The sequence below is a fragment of the Mobula birostris genome, chromosome 12 (genome assembly GCF_030028105.1).
Source record: "Mobula birostris isolate sMobBir1 chromosome 12, sMobBir1.hap1, whole genome shotgun sequence".
NCBI lineage: Eukaryota > Metazoa > Chordata > Chondrichthyes > Myliobatiformes > Myliobatidae > Mobula > Mobula birostris.
This window is the reverse complement of record NC_092381.1, coordinates 27,909,862-27,928,319: the sequence shown is the minus strand read 5'-3', so window position 1 is coordinate 27,928,319 and position 18,458 is coordinate 27,909,862. Positions and strand designations below refer to the sequence as shown.

Genomic DNA, 18,458 nt, shown 5'->3' with positions numbered 1-18,458 from the left:
AATATAAAAAAATCTGAGGGGCAAAGGGACTTGGGAGTCCTTGTGAAGGATTCCCTAAATTCAATTTGCAGGTTGAGTCTGTAGTGAGGAAGGCAAATACAATGTTAGCATTCATTTCAATAGGATTAGAACATAATAGCAAGGATGTAATGTTGAAAATTTATAAAACGTTCATAAGGCCTCACTTGGAGTACTGTGAGCAGGTTTGGGACCCTTATCTTAGAAAGGATATGCTGAAACTGGAGAGGGTTCAAAGGGGTTAACAAAAATGATTCCAGGATTGAATGGCTTGTCATGTGAAGAGCATTTGATGGCTGTACGCCTATATTCACTGGAATTCAGAAGAATGAGGGGTGGCCTCATTGAAACCTATCAAATGGTGAAAGGCCTTGATAGTGGATGTGGAGAGGATGTTAAATATGATAGGACAGTCTAAGACCAGAGGGCACAGCCTCAGATAGAGGGTTGCCCTTTTAGAATGGAGATGAAGAGGAATTTCTTTTGCCAGAGAGTGGTGAATCTGTGGAATTCTTTGCCACAGGCAGCTGTGGAGGCAAAGTCTTTATGTATATTTATAAAGACTTGATTCTTGATTGGTCAGGACATGAAGGGATGCATGGAGAAGGCAGGAGTCTGGAGATTGGGGCTGAGAGGAAAATTGGATCACCTATGATGAAATGGTGGAGCAGACTTGATGGGCCAAATGACCTAATTCTGCTCCAATATCTTATGGTCTAATGGGCTTAAGATTTTTTTGTTTTACAAATACCTTAGAGTCCAAAAGACTACTTGATAGCAGCTTTGCATTCACAGCTCTCAGAAATGGAGAATTCCAATCATTTAACCCACATTAAAATTTCTTCTCATTCTTCCAAACTCCAATGACTACAGATTCTCCCTTAAACTCACCTTTGTGGGCAATTCCCTCATACCTGGAATCATTCTACTGAATTCATGATGCACTAACTTCAAGACAAATATAGGACCATAAGACAGGACCATAGGCCATTCAGCCAATTGAGCTGCCTACATAGATACTGTATATATCCATCTTTAGTTATGGAGATGGAATCTATACCCAACACTTCAAACCCTTCTTAATTCTTTGCTATACTGTATGCTTACTTTCTACATCTCATAAGGCAGCATGCTGGTATCACTGTACACTTTGACATTAATAGTTTCTCACCATTACAAAACCCCCAAGAGGACCACAACTTTGTAGTAGTGTTTGGAGCCTTGCATGCCTCAATGACCCAGAGAGCTATGTTGGGTGGAGCAGGGCTTTATGGTTTTGCTCTTGGTAGGATCACCCATGCCAAACAGGTCAAAGGGTAGAGGTCAGACTAATAGTGGGCCACTGGTCCTCCTGGTTCAGGGGTTCAGCTCAGGGCTAACAACCCTGACTGACAAAACAAAATTGTTATGGAAACAGCAAGTTTCCTTCTACACCTGAGCACAATGGTATACCTGAGTCTCCACTCAGTACTTGCATGACTAACAGTGATAAAGACCAAGAGGAACCCACTGACATAATGAAGGAAGCCCGGAACACCACCAGAGATGGAGGACCTTCATTGCTGCCCTAAACACCAGCAGCATTTTACAACACAAGAGCAGAATTAGACCATTTTGCCCATTGAGTCTGCTCAATGGTCAGTAAATAAATCACTATTACAAAAAACAATTCTTATCTTATATAAAAGTGAATAACCTCTCATTTCCCTGTAATTTACTCCAGCTTCCAACTTGCTGAATTGCTTTATCTGACCACCACAGTAGCGTAATGCTATTACAGTAGCGTAATTCTACTATGGCTCAGGATGTCAGAGTTCAATCCCCACGTTGTCTGTAGGTCAGAACATGTAGGGTTTTCAAGTTCAGCATGTGGGTTTCCTCCAGGTGTTTTGGTTTCTTCCCACATTCTAAATAAGTGCTGCTTGGTAGGTTGAGTGGTTACAGTAAACTGTCCACATTGAAAGTGGAAGCATGGAATTTATCATTTCACCAAAGCCGTTAATGTGAATGATGAGAAGCCAGGGTTGCTTCCTATAATCCTCCAGCTACAAAAGTGTGTCAAGCTAACCCATTTATTTCTACTCCATGTTTTTCCTCCCTGAACTAATTCTGTATCCAAGCTAACATTCTGGATTGTTTGAGATGCTGCCAGTAGCCATAGCTGTAACTGCCAGTACTTAATGGCATTTTATGTCAGGAAGCTGTGGCTCTATGGGAGTGTGCACCCCACTGAAACAATGAAATTCTGATATCACTGGACAACAATGCTGCTGGTTCCTCATTCTAGAGCTTATTATCCAAGTCAGATTTGTATCAGTTAGTGGCCTCTTCCACTGGCAACACGCAAATGGGGTGTGAAATAATGGGAGGCCTCTGGATTGCTGAAAGGCCAGGAAGGGGTGGAGTCTTTCAGTAGGGAACAATACAAAGGTGGTAAACAGCAATTAAAGCCACCAACGTAATGTGCGCTAATAGGTAACGGACTCCTTTGATCACCTAATCTTAGCGCAAAAATTCACATTCATTCGTTAGGTAATCAAAATTATCTCGTATAAATTCAGATTAACACACCATAAAAAGGTTTGTATTTGTTTCATTATTACCTACAGTACCGCTATGCTGCAAAGAATAAAATAATTAGGCATCTTTCATCTTTTTTCTCCTAGCCCCCATAGAAAAATCGCTGTTGGAAAGGACAGGAAAGGACAGAGTTCAGGTCATCCATTATTGCTGTTCACTCTCATGCAAAAAGAATCTCTAATCTACTGAGGTAATGAAAGGCTGAATAATACTGGAAATGATACCTCAGCTGTACGTTCTGAAGGGGAAGAGGATCAAGAGAAAGGATAGTATTGGAAACCCATAAGATTTGATCAAGGGATTTGGTTAAAACTGAAAATCCAGAAAAGGGTGAAAAGCAAAATTGTTTCCAATGCTTCCAATAAGCAGATGAGGTTTGCTGTTACTGAGATAGAGTTAACGTTTGGTGGCAATTCCAGAGAAATGGATGCTAATTTCCAGTGAAGCAGAGTAATGATTAATGCTAATGGAAGAACCATGTTGATTTCTGCTTTTATTTGCACTTTAAGAGCGCCATGCACAAATCATTATGCAAATTTAAGCATTATATCTGAAAATGTGAGTGGACATACACACCACACACACACGCATGGACTTGATAAGCATAAGTGAAAACTAGTTACATTCACTACTGTACATGGTGCACAGTGCATTCAAGATACTTGAAGAGTCTTTGGCAAGGCAACTAAAGGGAATGGAAACCATGACAGTTATTGATCTTTCAAGAGACCTAGCCCAATGTGCTAACCCCTGTCCAAAGAGCCCTCCAGAAATTTTGGCATTACTCTGCTGCACACATAACCCGTGGACCAAATTTCTCATTTGCATTTCCAATCTTTTCTTATAATACTGATATAGGCACATGCCCTTTGATAAAATCTAATCAATATTCTTTTTAAATTAATTTATTCTTGTTGTAAAAGTAGTATATAATTTACAGTTTGTATGTGCATACTGCTATTTTGACAGAACAGGGGCATTCTTGCACATTTTTCAGATTTAAATACATAATAGTCAGCCCAACAAGATTTTTAACGTAGAACACTTTTCACATGGTCTACAAGAATTCACAAGACTGTGGTTAGGCAGCAAGCACTGTACTCTTGAAAAAGTATCTGCCGAGGGGTCCAGAGAAAGTGTATCAAACGTATAAATGGTGGATGAAGAAAAGTCATCAACAGGAGTATGGGGGTGAAACCTGCAGCACGTGGGACATGTACACTGTGTCTGTATCAGATGGGTCAAAGGGGGGAGCCTAAGATTTTGTGAGTGAGCCATCATGTTACCAGATGATGGTTATTGTCCACTGGATTTACGTAAATGAGGGCAGACCCACAGAATGGGCCACATTACCAAACAGCCTGCTGGTAAAGTCTTCTGTGTGGCTACTCAATGGAATAACTGGCTTAGACCGTGATGCCATTGAAAAGTAAAACATGAATCAAATTGTATTAAACTAACTTACCAGGAGATAGCAGCTTTCTCTCAATGTCATCTAAATATATGATTGTAGATTACTTTGAAAATATAGCTGCCACTAATTAGATTTCACCCTCTTTATGTGCATAAAATATGCACTGCTAAAACCTAGTCAAATCTCCAGCAAATATTCAAGAAGTTGGAAAAAAGTTATGTTAGAATTCTGCTTATGTTAGCATTCCTGTTGTTAAAAGTATGTTACAGTTCCAGCATCTGCAGAGTCTATTGGGTTTAGACTTGTGGTGTGGAAAAGGAATTTTACACTCAGAAATGTATTCTATGATGGGACCTGTACAGTTTCCATCTAGAACCACTTGAAGTGGAATCATTAAGAGAGCATGTAGCTCTGAGGAGAATGTAGAAAAAAGCTCCAAAAATGAAGGGGCAACTTGTGATGCTTCCATTACCTCAGCAACAAAAACAGATACCAGCAGATGCCGTGTGCAAGACATTGATATCAAAACATAAATCTTTAATTATTAATCCTACCCCTAGACGTTTCGCTAGTATTCAAGCAAAAGACATCAGTTGCAAGCTTATGACAGGAATGCAGTAAATCTGTAAGTGCACAATTCATAGCATCAAAGTGAACTAAAATAGATACCAGAAAATGTCATGTGCAGCAATGTGCATCACACACATATTTGCTCAGATCATATTCCCCACATGTATAATCTCACCCAGAAATGATGATGTGGTTTGTGCACAATTTACACATGAAACAGGGGTGCAGATGAATCTAATTTCTCAGCTAGTGCCAAATCCAAATATGTTTGAATATATAGAGGATCCTTTCCTGCATTGAATCAATTGGTGAACACAAAGCCTATCAACCTCTTTTTTTTGGCAGCAAAAAAATGCAATCAGAACTCTATATCTCTAGATTATCTTCATATTATTCAGTGCTACTTGAACCTAAATGCCGTAACCAGTGTTTGAACCCACCAACAAATCTGACGGCACGTCGGAGGAATGAGTTGAAGTTACAGCCTCCAGCGTTGATGTTCGCCTCGGTTACTATTCCATTTCTTCTTTTTGTCAGACAACAGTAAAGAATACCTTCACCTATCATAATCTGCAATGACAAGGATCGTTAGATGTATTATGCAAGTCATCAGATTGCATACTTCAATTGAAAATCCTTGAGAAACGTTCCCTATAATTTCTCAAAGCAATGTTTCAAGAGTTTACTCAACTTCAGTTTCACTTTTCTTTTCCTTGGTTCTTCTCAAAAAGTTGAGTACCTTAGAAAACCTCATCAGGCAACCATGCCAGACAGTGTTGACCAACCACTCAACGCCAGAAAGGGTGTGTTCATGAACTTGCCGATGTATGCATTTACACTGATGTTTCTGATTCAATGTGAATACCTTATTTGATTGTTCACTCTTTAGTTCAGAAGGCTTCTTCCTTGATTTGAGATATAGTTGTTCTGTAGAAAAACTTACTGACCACTAAGAAATGGCAATTCATGACAGGTTAATTGTACATCTGGCTTTTCCCTTATTATGTTTAACCAAAGATGTTTAAAGAAAAGCCAGGTGTACAGAATTAGATCACAAAGTAGTCATGATCTTACTGAATGACAAAACAACCCTGAGGAGATGAAAGATCTACACTTCCTCCGAACACCCCAGCACTGTTACAAGGTTAAAACTTGATTTTAATTGAAATTACATTCTTCAGTTTTATCATTCAGTTTGCTATCTGTTACCTTAAAAGTACACCTCTTTTCAATATATGCAAGCATGAAAACTGAAAAGTAGACACTCACTTCCTTTCTTAAAAGAGATGAATCTACACATATAAATGACTTATCAGTAAAATCTGTTGCATCTGGGCCTCTCATTTAACTTAGCCTAGGTTTCCAAAATGGTGTACAGAAATCCAAAGCTTTCAAGTTTAGTGTTATCATCAGCATTTTCTATATTTTTTATTTCAGGTTGCCAGCTACTGTAGTAATCTGTTTTAGCAGGTGGAGATACCATTTGCTGATTGCTTCTGGTCTCTATTCTACACTGAAGATCCTGATTGGGCATTTGTATCTCTAGAAACCCAAAGAGAATTTTGCAGAATGTTACGTTGTAAAATTTGCCAGCGGTTAGTTAAAGTGCACATTGTAATAGAGGAAATAATGTGAATTGTAGAAGGAAGGAGCAGTAGGGAGAGAAAAAGCAATTTGTCATAAATTGATGAATAAAGGTACCTTCATAGTCACTCCCTGAGGCAACACAAATAATTCATGTGTAGTATAAACATTAAGATTGATTTCATAAACTGTCATTGCCTGTTGCATACCGTCACCAGCAGATTTTCATACACAATGTTCATTAATGTTCCTTTTCAAAACACCTGACAATATCAGAAGACACATCTTGAGATATAGCAGAAAGTTCCAGTATCCTCTAACTTTATCCCCATATCCACTAAGCTCATCCATATCTCAAGGAAGAAGTTATTCCATTGGAAGTTCTGTAACTCTGTGCTAGAAAGCAAGCATTTTAAGTTATTATTCCTAGGATAAGAAGCAGTGTATTTAGTTCAATTGTCTACTGAGGGAAAAGCAATGCAAGGTTCCCCTCTCATACAATAAGTGTGGACATGTTTACAGCCTAAAACTACTGATAATTTTGACTGCTTGATATGCTCCCCATGCTTATTTTGACATTAGCTGCATGGAGTCAGACTGACAGATGATGGCTCTGAATGTATTGCCTTTGAACTCTTGATGCAGAGGTCACTTCCTCAAACTCTGAAGAAACTTGAATGGAATTAGTGCACTCAGCATAAAATGGACTAACCGGTGCCTAGTATGAACTAAACTGCAGAATTTAAACTCTTTAGTATCGTAGTAACTATAATCTTATCAATAGCAGAATGCGGTGTTAGGAACACATGGAAAAAGAGACTTATTTAACTTATTTACAGCTAAAATTCCTGAGGTGGCTGACTGCACAAGGTTGACTAACTGCCTTTTTAAGAAATGTTAATGCATGAATCTACTCACCATGTAATTTAAATACTAAAAAGGACAATAACATTTATATATTGGAACTTCACTCAAGTAAAATGGCATCTCTTAAGCTTTCAACAGAAATCATCTAAAACCTTATTATTTGTGTTTTAAATGTGAAGGCTCTGCAGAAATAACTGGTGCTTTAGCTTTAGATCCTAACTCTGGTTGGCTTAGTGCCAGTTTAATATTTCTGATGTTCTTGCATTGGGAGTATCAACTAAAGTTTAATAAAAGAGGAATGTAGCTCACAATGATAAAGAAAAATGGTGCAGGAATTCTAATGATAAGAGCAATGCATTATAAAAAAAATCTGAGTGCTGATAGCGATCTCCTTAGGTACCACAGGCAGATGCAAGGAAATTGTTGGCCATAACATCAAATGACTTGTTTTGATGTTGTTTGTGCGAAATTGTACTGAGTAGATAAAGCCAGCAAGTGCTCTGGGCTCAAACACAGGAACAGGTTGCACCTGGGTTATGAGGCCAGCTTCTGCACTTTGTAAAGGGTCACAGCATACCTAGCCAGCTTCCACTTCGCTGATCACTTCTACAGACGTCATTAGGCCAAAACACCCAAACACCACCATGCTTTCCTAATGAATGTAAAACAGTTGCTTAATTTGGAACAAGTTCTGAACTCTAGAACAACACAAATGGTTGGGAAGAGATTATAAATATGTATACATATGTATATATGTATGAAATATAGGGACAGAGGTATACTGTTGTGACAGAGCAAAGATTAATTTACTGTATTATTGATGAATTAATAAAGCAGGAGAAAGGGTAAGAATTTTCTTCATTAAAGGACAGCTATTTTCATATTATTGCAGCCCAATTATGCAGGGAAATTAATAATTAACTGTTTGTGTTAATTTCAATTTGTGGATTATTATTTTATTGCATGGACAGAGCAGAGAAATTAAGATTCGGCAAGAGTCTGATGGTGCAAGAAGCTTGTCGTCTATTTTTTTGCATTTCCCTATGCAATTTGGCTAGGAAATGCTAAAAGCCTACAGGATAAACATTTCTGCCATGGTATGGAATTTCCCCTAGATCTGCACCATTTGTGCAGTCAAAATTACACCGTGTGGGTCATTGGAATATTCTCACCATGAAGTCAAAGGAGTATCAATTACACTGCAAATATATGGATTCTGTTTGCTATTAAAATTACTAGTATTTTCTACAACATCACTCAAAGTCCATCCTTGTTTTAATAATATCTGGATATTTTAAAATTATTTATATTTATTAATTATTTAAGGTCAAAACTAGTTTTAGCTTGTTAGGAACTGATGCAAATCCCACCCAAAATGTTCGGCACAAATGACATACCTTCTGAGGTATAAAATAAATTACGTGATGATTCACAGACTCAGCTATAGACTTAAATAAAATCTAGATATCACAGGATGAAATGATGATGAAATAGAAAATAAATAGAAGAGAAAATGTGTACAGGAGATATAGATGACACTTACATGCTGGCTCATAATGATCAGCTCCATGTAATCATCACATTTTTGGGTCTTAAGTAATACACTCCTTTACCTACTAAGGTGAAAACTAGGTATATGTTTATGTTCTTCTGCTGCTGTAATCATCCACCTCAAGGTTCAATGAGCTCTGTGTTCAGAGACACTCCTCTGCACACCCAGTGTTGCAACATATGGTTATTTGAATTGGTTACTCTTTTCTGACCTCTCTTATTAACAAGGCATTTTTGTCCACAGAACTGCCATTCGCTGGATTTTTAGTGCCAATTTAATATTTCTGAAGTTCTTGCATTGGGAGTTTTAACTAAAATTAATGAAAGAGGAATGTAGCTCACCGAGGGACATGCATTATTAGTGTATGATACCTCAGTTTTTGTGCTTGTGTAAGATTTTCAGAGGTTCAACATAGGAAAATCACAATTATGAAATAATAGGTTTAAAATTGTATAGCTGCAGGAAAAGTCTTCAAACTTGCTTCCATTTGGGAGGCCTGCACCATTTTTATGTGAGGATCACTGGATGGTGCCGTTGTGGAACTAGTGTAGGGAATCATTTAGATTGCACATCACAGGTGCAAGAAAGTGAATTGGGGATTAGTGAGAAAACAGGGGAGCAGGAGTACAGAAGCTTAATGGGGGATGGAGGCAAGGTTGGCTATGATTCAGAGAGAATCTGGTGGGACAATGCACAGAAATGTGATGGAGGATGGTTGTTGGTAGTGTGATTTAGGTACTGTACCATTCATTGATCAGGCTAAAAGGTAACTGCAGGGTTGAGCAGAGCGGTGAATGGAAATTATGAGTGCACGGAACAGGCTGTCGAGGGAGGGCAACAGAGGATTGTCAGCAACTGGAGTTCAAAGCAAGAAGAGTGACTGCGAACACTAAGACAGCCACTTACAGGGAGATGTTGCTGACAGATGATGGACTCCTCAGGCTCCCTGTTTGTTGGGCTATCATGCAGAGAATGAGTGACATGCCTTGTGTGCTGCTTCATGTTGCTGGCCTGCATGGAGGCCTCCATATGTCACAGGCTTGGAGGACCCTCCCCTGTTATCAGGAAGTGTGCTGCTGCTGTTCCATGTAAAGATTTGTGTTTTCTTTGATAAAATTAATAGCGTGGCAACAACAATGTTGTGCTTTGTGATACTGCTTTTAGACCATATATCTTCTGATTGCCCATTGAAAAATCAATTTGTCTATTATGCTATTAAAAAAACTTAATTCTGCTTACATTATCAACCATTAAAGCTATCAAAACCCTTAGCATTCGAACATATCTAAAAAGCTTCACTTCATTTTCATTTGTAAAGAAGCAACCATTTTAAATGAGTTCTAACAGCCTGCAGTAACTTTGTCTACAGTGATTTTGCTGGGAAGTGAAATATTACTCTTCCAAGCTGTGAATTTAATTCCCTTTCCAAGCCAATATAATTCAGTCTGTGACCATGTAAACAATCTTAATTTCCACTAAATTAAATTCAATGGACTGCATCAAGTGCTCAGTTCTGTATCTGATGTAAAGAGCGTGGAGAATTTTGAATTCCCAAAATCCATCATTGTAATCAGATCTCTTTGGCACTTGATATATTAAGACGCAGTCCATAAGCATAACTTCTGTGAATTGGATTTGTTAAAATCTTTGATAGAGTTTTCTTTCTGTTTAGTATCTTTCTATGTTGATTGCTTGGTTCTCTTTCATATGCCCATCAACCTCTCCCTGATTCTCTTCTCACTGTGTCTCACAGATTCTCTTCTTACCTTTAGACCTTTATTAGGTTTGGATGCATGGTTTTGAGGGCTGATAGGGGAGCTAGGGGTCAGGTTAGGGCTTAGGAACAGAAATGCTGGGGAATTAGAGGACAGGTTGGAATCTAAGCCTCTGCTCTGTGTTCAAAGGCAAGTGGTGAGGGAGTGGTTGGGCGTTGGGCTGCAGACCAGGGATAATATTTCATGTTCCATCTTGGGTGAGACGGGAATTCAATACTTGGTTTTCAGAGTCCAGTCATTGGTGAGTTTGACATTCAAGGCCTGGAGTTCTGATCCTCATTTATCATCGTCTGTGAGTCCTGTGTTGATACTGAAGATCAAAGCTCAAAGGTCGATCAGGAGTCCGGATTGAAGCCTGAAGGTCGATCAGAAATCCAGAGGTCGAGACTCGATGGCCAGAGCCTAGGGATGTGGACCTCTGTGAGTCTGCTGGGGAAGTCAGGGCCTCATGTGAGTGAGTCCACAAATCAATTGGAGGCTGGAGGTTGAAGAAGTGAGCCTGTCCTGGGGTTAGAGGGCTATGTATGTATGTGGGTGGGTCAAAGGGAGGGAAGAAGAAACGGGCCTTATTTCGCTATTGTTGATTTGTTGCTGTGTATTTTCTATTTTGTTGTATTCTGTGTTGTTCTGCCAAGCCTTGTGGGCATGTTATGTTAGTAGAGGAGTGGTGATACTTGCAGGCTTCCTGCAGCACATCCTTGAGTGTGTTGTTTGTTAATGCAAATGACACATTTCACTGCATGTATCAACATACATATGATAAATAAATCTAAATCTGGATCCATAGCTCTAGAAATCCGATCTTTCCTCTGTTCACACCATTGCCAGTATCACAGCTATATACTGCAGGCTAACTGATGTCACTGCTACGTGCCCGAAAGTCTCCTTGTGCATACTGAAACCCAAAGTACAATTTTCATAAGTGTCCCATATGTATACTGAGTTGCTGATCATTTTATTGACTTTCTGATCAAATCAGCTATAGATACAAACATTCCATGCATGATCAACAATACCCAAAACATACATGGTAGAATTTCCAGCTATGTTTTTCTGAAAAAAGATATTTTCATCTGGACCTATAATACCAAACTTGCAGTCCCCAGTATTAATCTCCTCACCTTATTTAGGAGCATAAGAACATAAGAAAGTTTTATCAGGAGCAGGCCATTTATAAGTTTGCCCTGACATTCGATATGATCACGGTCTATTTGCCCCGTATCTCATCTCCTCTTAAACATAGAAACATAGAAAATAAGTGCAGGAGTAGGCCATTTGGCCCTTCGAGCCTGCACCGCCATTCAGTATGATCATGGCTGATCATCCAACTCAGAACCCTGTACCTGCCTTCTCCCTATACCCGCTGATCCCTTTAGCCACAAGGGCCACATCTAACTCCCTCTTAAATATAGCCAATGAACTGGCCTCAACTGTTTCCTGTGGCAGAGAATTCCACAGATTCATCACTCTCTGTGTGAAGAAGTTTTTCCTCATCTCAGTCCTAAGAGGCTTCCCCTTTATCCTTAAACTGCGACCCCTTGTTCTGGACTTCCCCAACATCGGAAACAATCTTGCTGCATCTAGCCTGTCCAATCCCCTTAGGATTTTATACGTTTCAGTAAGATCCCCCCTCAATCTTCTAAATTTCAGCGAGTATAAGCCTAGTTGATCCAGTCTTTCATCATATGAAAGTCCTGCCATCCCAGGAATCAATCTGGTGAACCTTCTTTGTACTGCCTCTATGGCAAGAATGTCTTTCCTCAGATTAGGGGACCAAAACTGCACACAATACTCCAGGTGTGGTCTCACCAAGGCCTTGTACAACTGCAGTAGTACCTCCCTGCTCCTGTACTCGAATCCTCTTGCTATGAGTGCCAGCATACCATTCGCCTTTTTCACCATCTGCTGTACCTGCATGCCTACTTTCAATGACTGGTGTATAATGCCAGATCCCCATTGTCCTTCATTCCCTGGGTTTTCAAACTAATGACATTAAGTAGCTCAAATTCAGCTCATCCAAGAAACTTTCCTACAGTGCAGAGTCCCAACTTAAAATAGCCAAGCTAAGATCCCACCTTCTACAAGGTCTCTGGGAATTCTGGAATTGGCAAGAAGCTATAAAGTGGTAAATCCCCTTGGTCCACTTTATGACTAGACAGGAGAAAATTCCTTGAATTAGAATCAGATTTAATATCACTGGCATGTGTCATGAAATTTGTCATTTTGCAGCACCAGTACATTGCAATACATAATAATAAACCTATAAATTACAATGTGAAATACATTAAAAAATTAAATAAGTAGTGCAAAAACTGAGGTAGTGTCCAAAGGTTCAGTGTCCATTCAGAAATCTGATGGCAGAGGGGAAGAAACTGTTCCTGAAACATTGAGTGTGTGTTTTCAGGCTTCTGCATCTCCTCCTTGACGGTAGCCGTGAGAAGAGGGCATGTCCTGGTTGATGGGGGTCTTTAATGATGGATGCTGCTTTTTTGAGGCATCATGCTTTGAAGGTCTCCTCAGTGCTGGGGAGGCTCGTGTCCATGATGGAGCTGGCTGAGTTTATAGCTTTCTGCTGCTTTTCCGATCCTGCGCAGTGGCCCCTCTGTACAACTTCTCCATGGTACACCCGCAGAATTTTGCAGAAGTCTTTGGTGACATACCAAATCTCCTCAAACTCTTAATGAAATATAGCCACTGCTGTGCCTTCTTTGTAATTCCATCATTATTTTGAACCCAGGATAGATCCTCAGAGATGTTGACACCCAGGAACTTGAAACTGCTCACCCTTTCCATTTCTGATCCCTCAATCAGGACTAGTGTGTGTTCCCTCGACTTCTCCTTCCATGGTCAATTCCTTGGTATTACTGATATTGAGTGCAAGGTTGGTGTTGTGATAAACACTCATCTAGTTGATCTATCTCGCTCCTGTACACCTCTGCCGGGTCCATCCGAAACTCTGCCAACAACAATTGTCTCATCTTCGTTTACAGATGACATTTGAGCTGTGCCTAGTCACAGATTGGTGGGTGAGGAGAGTAGAGCAGAGGGTAATGCTTGCATCCTTGATTGTCAGTGAGGAGGTGATGTTATTTCCAATTTCTATGGACTGTGGTCTCCCAGTGAGGAAGTCAAGGATCAGTTGCAGAGTGAGATACAGAGGTACAGCTTTTGGAGCTTGTTGATTAGTATCAAGTGTATGATTGTGTGGACCACTGAGCGGTAGTCAATAACAGCAGCCTGACATAAGTATTGCTATTGTTCAGGTGACTCAAAGCTGAGTAGAGAACCAGTGAGTTTGAGTCCACTGTAGACTCGTTGTGGCAATAGGCAGACTCCAGCGGGTCCAGGACCATGCTTGGGCAGGATTTGATTCTAGCCATGACCAGCCTCTCAAATCACTTTGTCACAGTAGGTGTGAGTGCCACTGGGGAATAGTCTTTTTGAGTCAGCTCACCTGCATTTCTTGGGTACTGCTATGATTGTTGCCCTTTTGAAACAGGTGGGAATCTCTGACTGCATCAGTGAGAGATTGAAGATGTCTTTGGACATTCCAGCCAGCTGGTTGACTCAGGTTTTCAATGCCCTACCAGGTCCATTATCAGGGCCTGACAGTTTTCAAGGGCTTTTGAAAGATGTACTGATGTTGGTCTCCAAGACAGAGAACTCAAGATCACCAGATGCTTCAGGAATCTGACCAGGTCTAGTTCTATTCTGTGATTTCTCGATGAGATTTCGGAGGGAGAAACTGGACATAAATCAGACCGCTACAGTCTTCAGTTTCAATTGTCTCTCTAATTGAGTAATGGTTTCCCCAGCTAATATGTGAAATGAAAAAACAATCCCAATTTATCAGGTATTTTCATCTTCTTCGAAGGCAGACATTCTCTTAAGATGTGGATTCAAGTACGATGTAGGAACTGACTAAAATGAGCTCTTCTCTGCTTGTAACTTTTCCAAACCTGACAACCAGGCGTTAGCTGGTGATTTTTAGATCTGAAGTGAATACATTACTTCCCTCAATATGTAGTTTGGTTGCTGGGAAAACCGCCCCTGCTAACCTGGAGTATCTGAGCAAATGGACCCAATGTAAAACCAACAATGAAGCATGCCAGACTCATAAGAGAAAATCTCAACAGTGATCATTAATTCTTCAGTGAAGATAAAAGGACAATCAAATGTAGATCCTAATAGCCTTTTGCACCAATAAAGAAATTGTAAAATATGGGTCAGTATTAAATGTGTCAGGAAGTCAAAGCTCTAGACTCAAAAAAATGAATGTGGAAAACTAGTTATCAGTAATTCTGTTACCTAAGAATTGTGTATCCAGCACAACAAGGAATTGTTATATAAGAAGATATGGAAAGCCATTTCTGGAAGAATGAGGTAAAATTGCACATCTCAGGATTTAATGATGAGGCTTTATAAGGCACTAGTCAGACTACACTTACTGTAAGCAGTTTGGGGCCCTTTATCTAAGAAAGGATATGTTGGCTTTAGAGAGGTTCCAGAGGAGGCTCACAAGAATGATTCCGGGGGAAAAAAAAGCTTATGTGTCAGGAGCATTAGATGACCCTGGGCCTGCACTTAATGGAGTTTTGAAGAATGAGGGAGGGATCTTATTGAAACGTACTGAACATTAAAAGACCCTAGATAGAGTGGATGGGGAGAGGATGTCTCCTATAGCGGGGGGGTCTAGAGCCAGAGTGCATAACCTCAGGATAGAAGGATGTTCCTTCAGACCAAGAGTTATGCCATGGATCTCTAACATTAACCAAGGGGTCCATGAACCCCAGGTTAGGGACCCCTGCTTTAAACAGAGATGAAGAGGAATTTCTTTAGCTGAAGGGTGGTGAATCTGTAGAATTCATTACCACAGATAGCTGTGAAGGTCAAGTCAATGGGTATACTTAAAGTGGAGGTTGACAGTTTCTTGATTAGTAAGGACATCAATGGTTATGGGGAGGAGGCAGGAGAATGGGATTGAGAGGGATAATAAATCAGCTATGGTTCAATGGTAGAGCAGACCCAATGGGCTGAATGACCTGATTCTGTTCCTAAATCTTATGGTTTTATGAAAAAACTGTTCTCTGTAATTCTGCAACGACGAAGACACTGTATGAATCGTTTTTGTGTTACTTAATATTTGAGTAATATTGTAAATACAGTATATTGTTTGATCAGGCATTCTTTGTTTACATACTTCATTACAGGTTATATGTAAAAGTATGTGAATGGCATACGTCATCATGCCACCACATCAGAAGTGCTCCCCTCACTTAAAGTAAAAACAAAACTAAGCACACACATCTCCCAGCTCCGTGTTTTATTTCAATTAGTTTTATGTTTTGGAATTATAAAAAATAATAGTGTATCCAGGCCAACAATGAATTCTTGTACAAGTGGATATGTAAAGCTGTTACTGGAAGAATCAGATGTAATTGCACATCCGATGCCACGAAAAATATAATGCTATGCCAGCAGCCCACCAACAGGATCTATTTATGTAACCAGTATACATCTTGTACAAGCCCACATTAACACCCGCATCTGAAGAAGGCACAGAAAAATAATGCTTCTACTAATCATTTAACATTATTTTAATTAAAAATTAACCTTTGGAATGCTCATGCCTGAAATCACTGCCTCACGTACAGCAAAACCAAAGGTTAACCTGACAGAATAACAGGGAATTGGAAGCAATCTCAAAGACTATCTTAATGAACAATTAAATAGAAAGGGAGTTGGGAAGAGCTCTATAAATTTATCTTATATTAAATATCATGTTCAAAATGAAAAATGCATTTCTTAAGAACTCATATCATACGAACCATGGCTGCAGGTCCAGCAAATGCCAAGCTAAGCAACATGAGAAAGGGGATGATTTCCTGAGAGGGTTCAATATACGGCATGCTGAGTGTCCTGTCATGGCAGTTGAAGCCTGAGCGAACGGGTTTGAAGACATCTGTGAGCTCCAGGAAATATAGACTGACAATTGAGGAGGCCAGTATCGGCAGCTGAGGAAAAGAAATGAGAAAAGGTACCAAGTATATAAGCAAGCAACTTACTCTGGAAAACAAAATAAAGCTATTGAAACACTACAAACTAAATAATTTAGCTTTCATTTGTTACATGTATTAACATTCAGTTATTTACCACCATCAGGACCTATCAGGGATAAAGCATTTAATAAATATATCATAATGTGCCAAGACATAGTGTATAAATACTAAGTTGTATTTTATATTAATAACTTAAGATGATCTCAGAATATGATAGACTACTCTGTATATTGAAAGGTACTAATATATTTGAATGATTGTGATACACTTTAAGAAATATAATTATCAAATATATGGAGGAAGCATCAAAAACAAAACAAGAATGCTGCAATTTGAAACCACAGACTAGTATCATTTATTTTGTCAAACTCTTAATAACTTTAGTGATCCATTGTAGGAGTCAACCTTTTGATTTTTGTTTTACCAGCAATGATCATGTTAAACAAGCTATGTCATTGTCAGCAAAATAGTTACACTATGGAAAAGAAGCATAGATTTTCTTAAATAAATCTAGCAGAGGGAAGTCATAATTATTAAAATGTTGAGACCTTTTTGATGGAGAAGTTTGAAGAATTTTTTTCGACTCTCAGGATTATGGAAAGTGGAACATTTTACAGGGCACATGTTGAGTCACTGACGCAGTTAAGCTGCTGAAGTATTCGAAAGTAAAGCACAGAATGCATCAAAAGTCAGGACAGATCTATCTAAGCAGTTAGTAAATAATCAATAGGATGGGCTGATTGGCTAACTTGTGTGCATTAATTCTGTAAATCTGAAACTAAACGCAATTACTGATCTAGCATTAAGAGTGCTTTGTAGGCTGATTTAAAAAATTCTATGCCAAATATTTTTATTAGTTAGTTTGAGACTTTTTTAAGCATCCTAGGTTTGAAAATTTCAAAATCCAGCAAAAGAGAATAAAATATGCAATATTAATGTTTCAAGGTTTTTCAGTAGTTTTCCATTGAAAACAAATCTAACAAGCTAACAACAGGAGTTGTCAGGGAAGCTCCACATCAGTCACCAGCAGCAATACTAAACTCATTTATGGAACAACAGAACAATTGCATCCGTAATGAAGTCTTTTTCTTTGTCAGCATCATGACCACCTCCGTATTTCATTAACGCCATAAGCAGGGAAGCTAATTTCAACCTGGTGATTTTAATTTCCCTCAGAGGAAGAGAGTCACATAATTTTTCATATTGCCAAATGCCCAGACAAGGTGCAATAAGCAAATCATTAGCCTTCAAAGAATGTGTTTCTATCAGTCTTACTCCTTGTATTTTGGAGACAAGTTAATGAATCCTAAGTGAGAAACACACTGACAAGTTATTTTTCTTCCCTCTCAGGTTTTTCAAGACACAAAGGCATGTTGTTCCTACTTCCAGTTATTACAATGTTCAGGGGTTTCACAGGCATTAAAACTTACTTTTTATATGTTTCTTCCCTTTTTCACCATTATCTTTGCATTTTTAATCTTTCTCCACCATAATCCTGGGGGTTATTCACCAACTTACTGACTCTGGGAGAGGTACATGAACACATCCTAAATATTATGGGATGAATCTGTACATAGTTTTGCATTTTTCTAGATGGATCAAGAAAGGCCTTTCCCTACCCCTTATGAATACTCTGTCTTTAATTTTTTACCACTTTTGTTGGGAGATTATTGACCTGAAATACCAACCTGAATATTTCTGTCTTTTTCCATTTATTTATTTATTTATCAGAACTTGAGACATAAAAAAGACAACCAACTCTCAAATTATCTTCAATAGCTATCAGTCAATGCAGAGTATGTTAGCTTTGTTGTTCAACATTGAAGTTCCTCTCCTGTTATCCACAATGAAATTAAGGCAAAGACCCACAGGAATTTTGGGAATTATGATGATGTATTTTTCGCTCACATAGTTGACAATGTAGTCTGTTATGCTGGATACAGTGAGAAAATCAAAGGATATGAATCACCAAGTCATCTAGAAATGTATTTTGCTCCTTCTCATAACAGCTATGCAGAATTCTATCAGAACTGATCAGT

The 18,458-nt window shown here is 39.0% G+C and overlaps 1 protein-coding gene across 2 annotated transcripts in view; it reads right to left on the bottom strand.

Annotated features, from left to right (window-relative positions):
• The window catches only part of LOC140206278 (phospholipid phosphatase-related protein type 4-like), a 77,881-nt gene that overhangs the window by 21,703 nt on the left and 37,720 nt on the right, over positions 1-18,458 (bottom strand). For both annotated transcript variants that reach the window (XM_072274606.1, XM_072274607.1), the window contains exons 2-3: positions 16,189-16,374; positions 5,023-5,152 (exon numbers count right to left, since the gene is read on the bottom strand). In XM_072274606.1, coding sequence (XP_072130707.1) covers positions 5,023-5,152; positions 16,189-16,374 — 316 coding nt within the window. The remainder of the gene's footprint in view (positions 1-5,022; positions 5,153-16,188; positions 16,375-18,458) is intronic.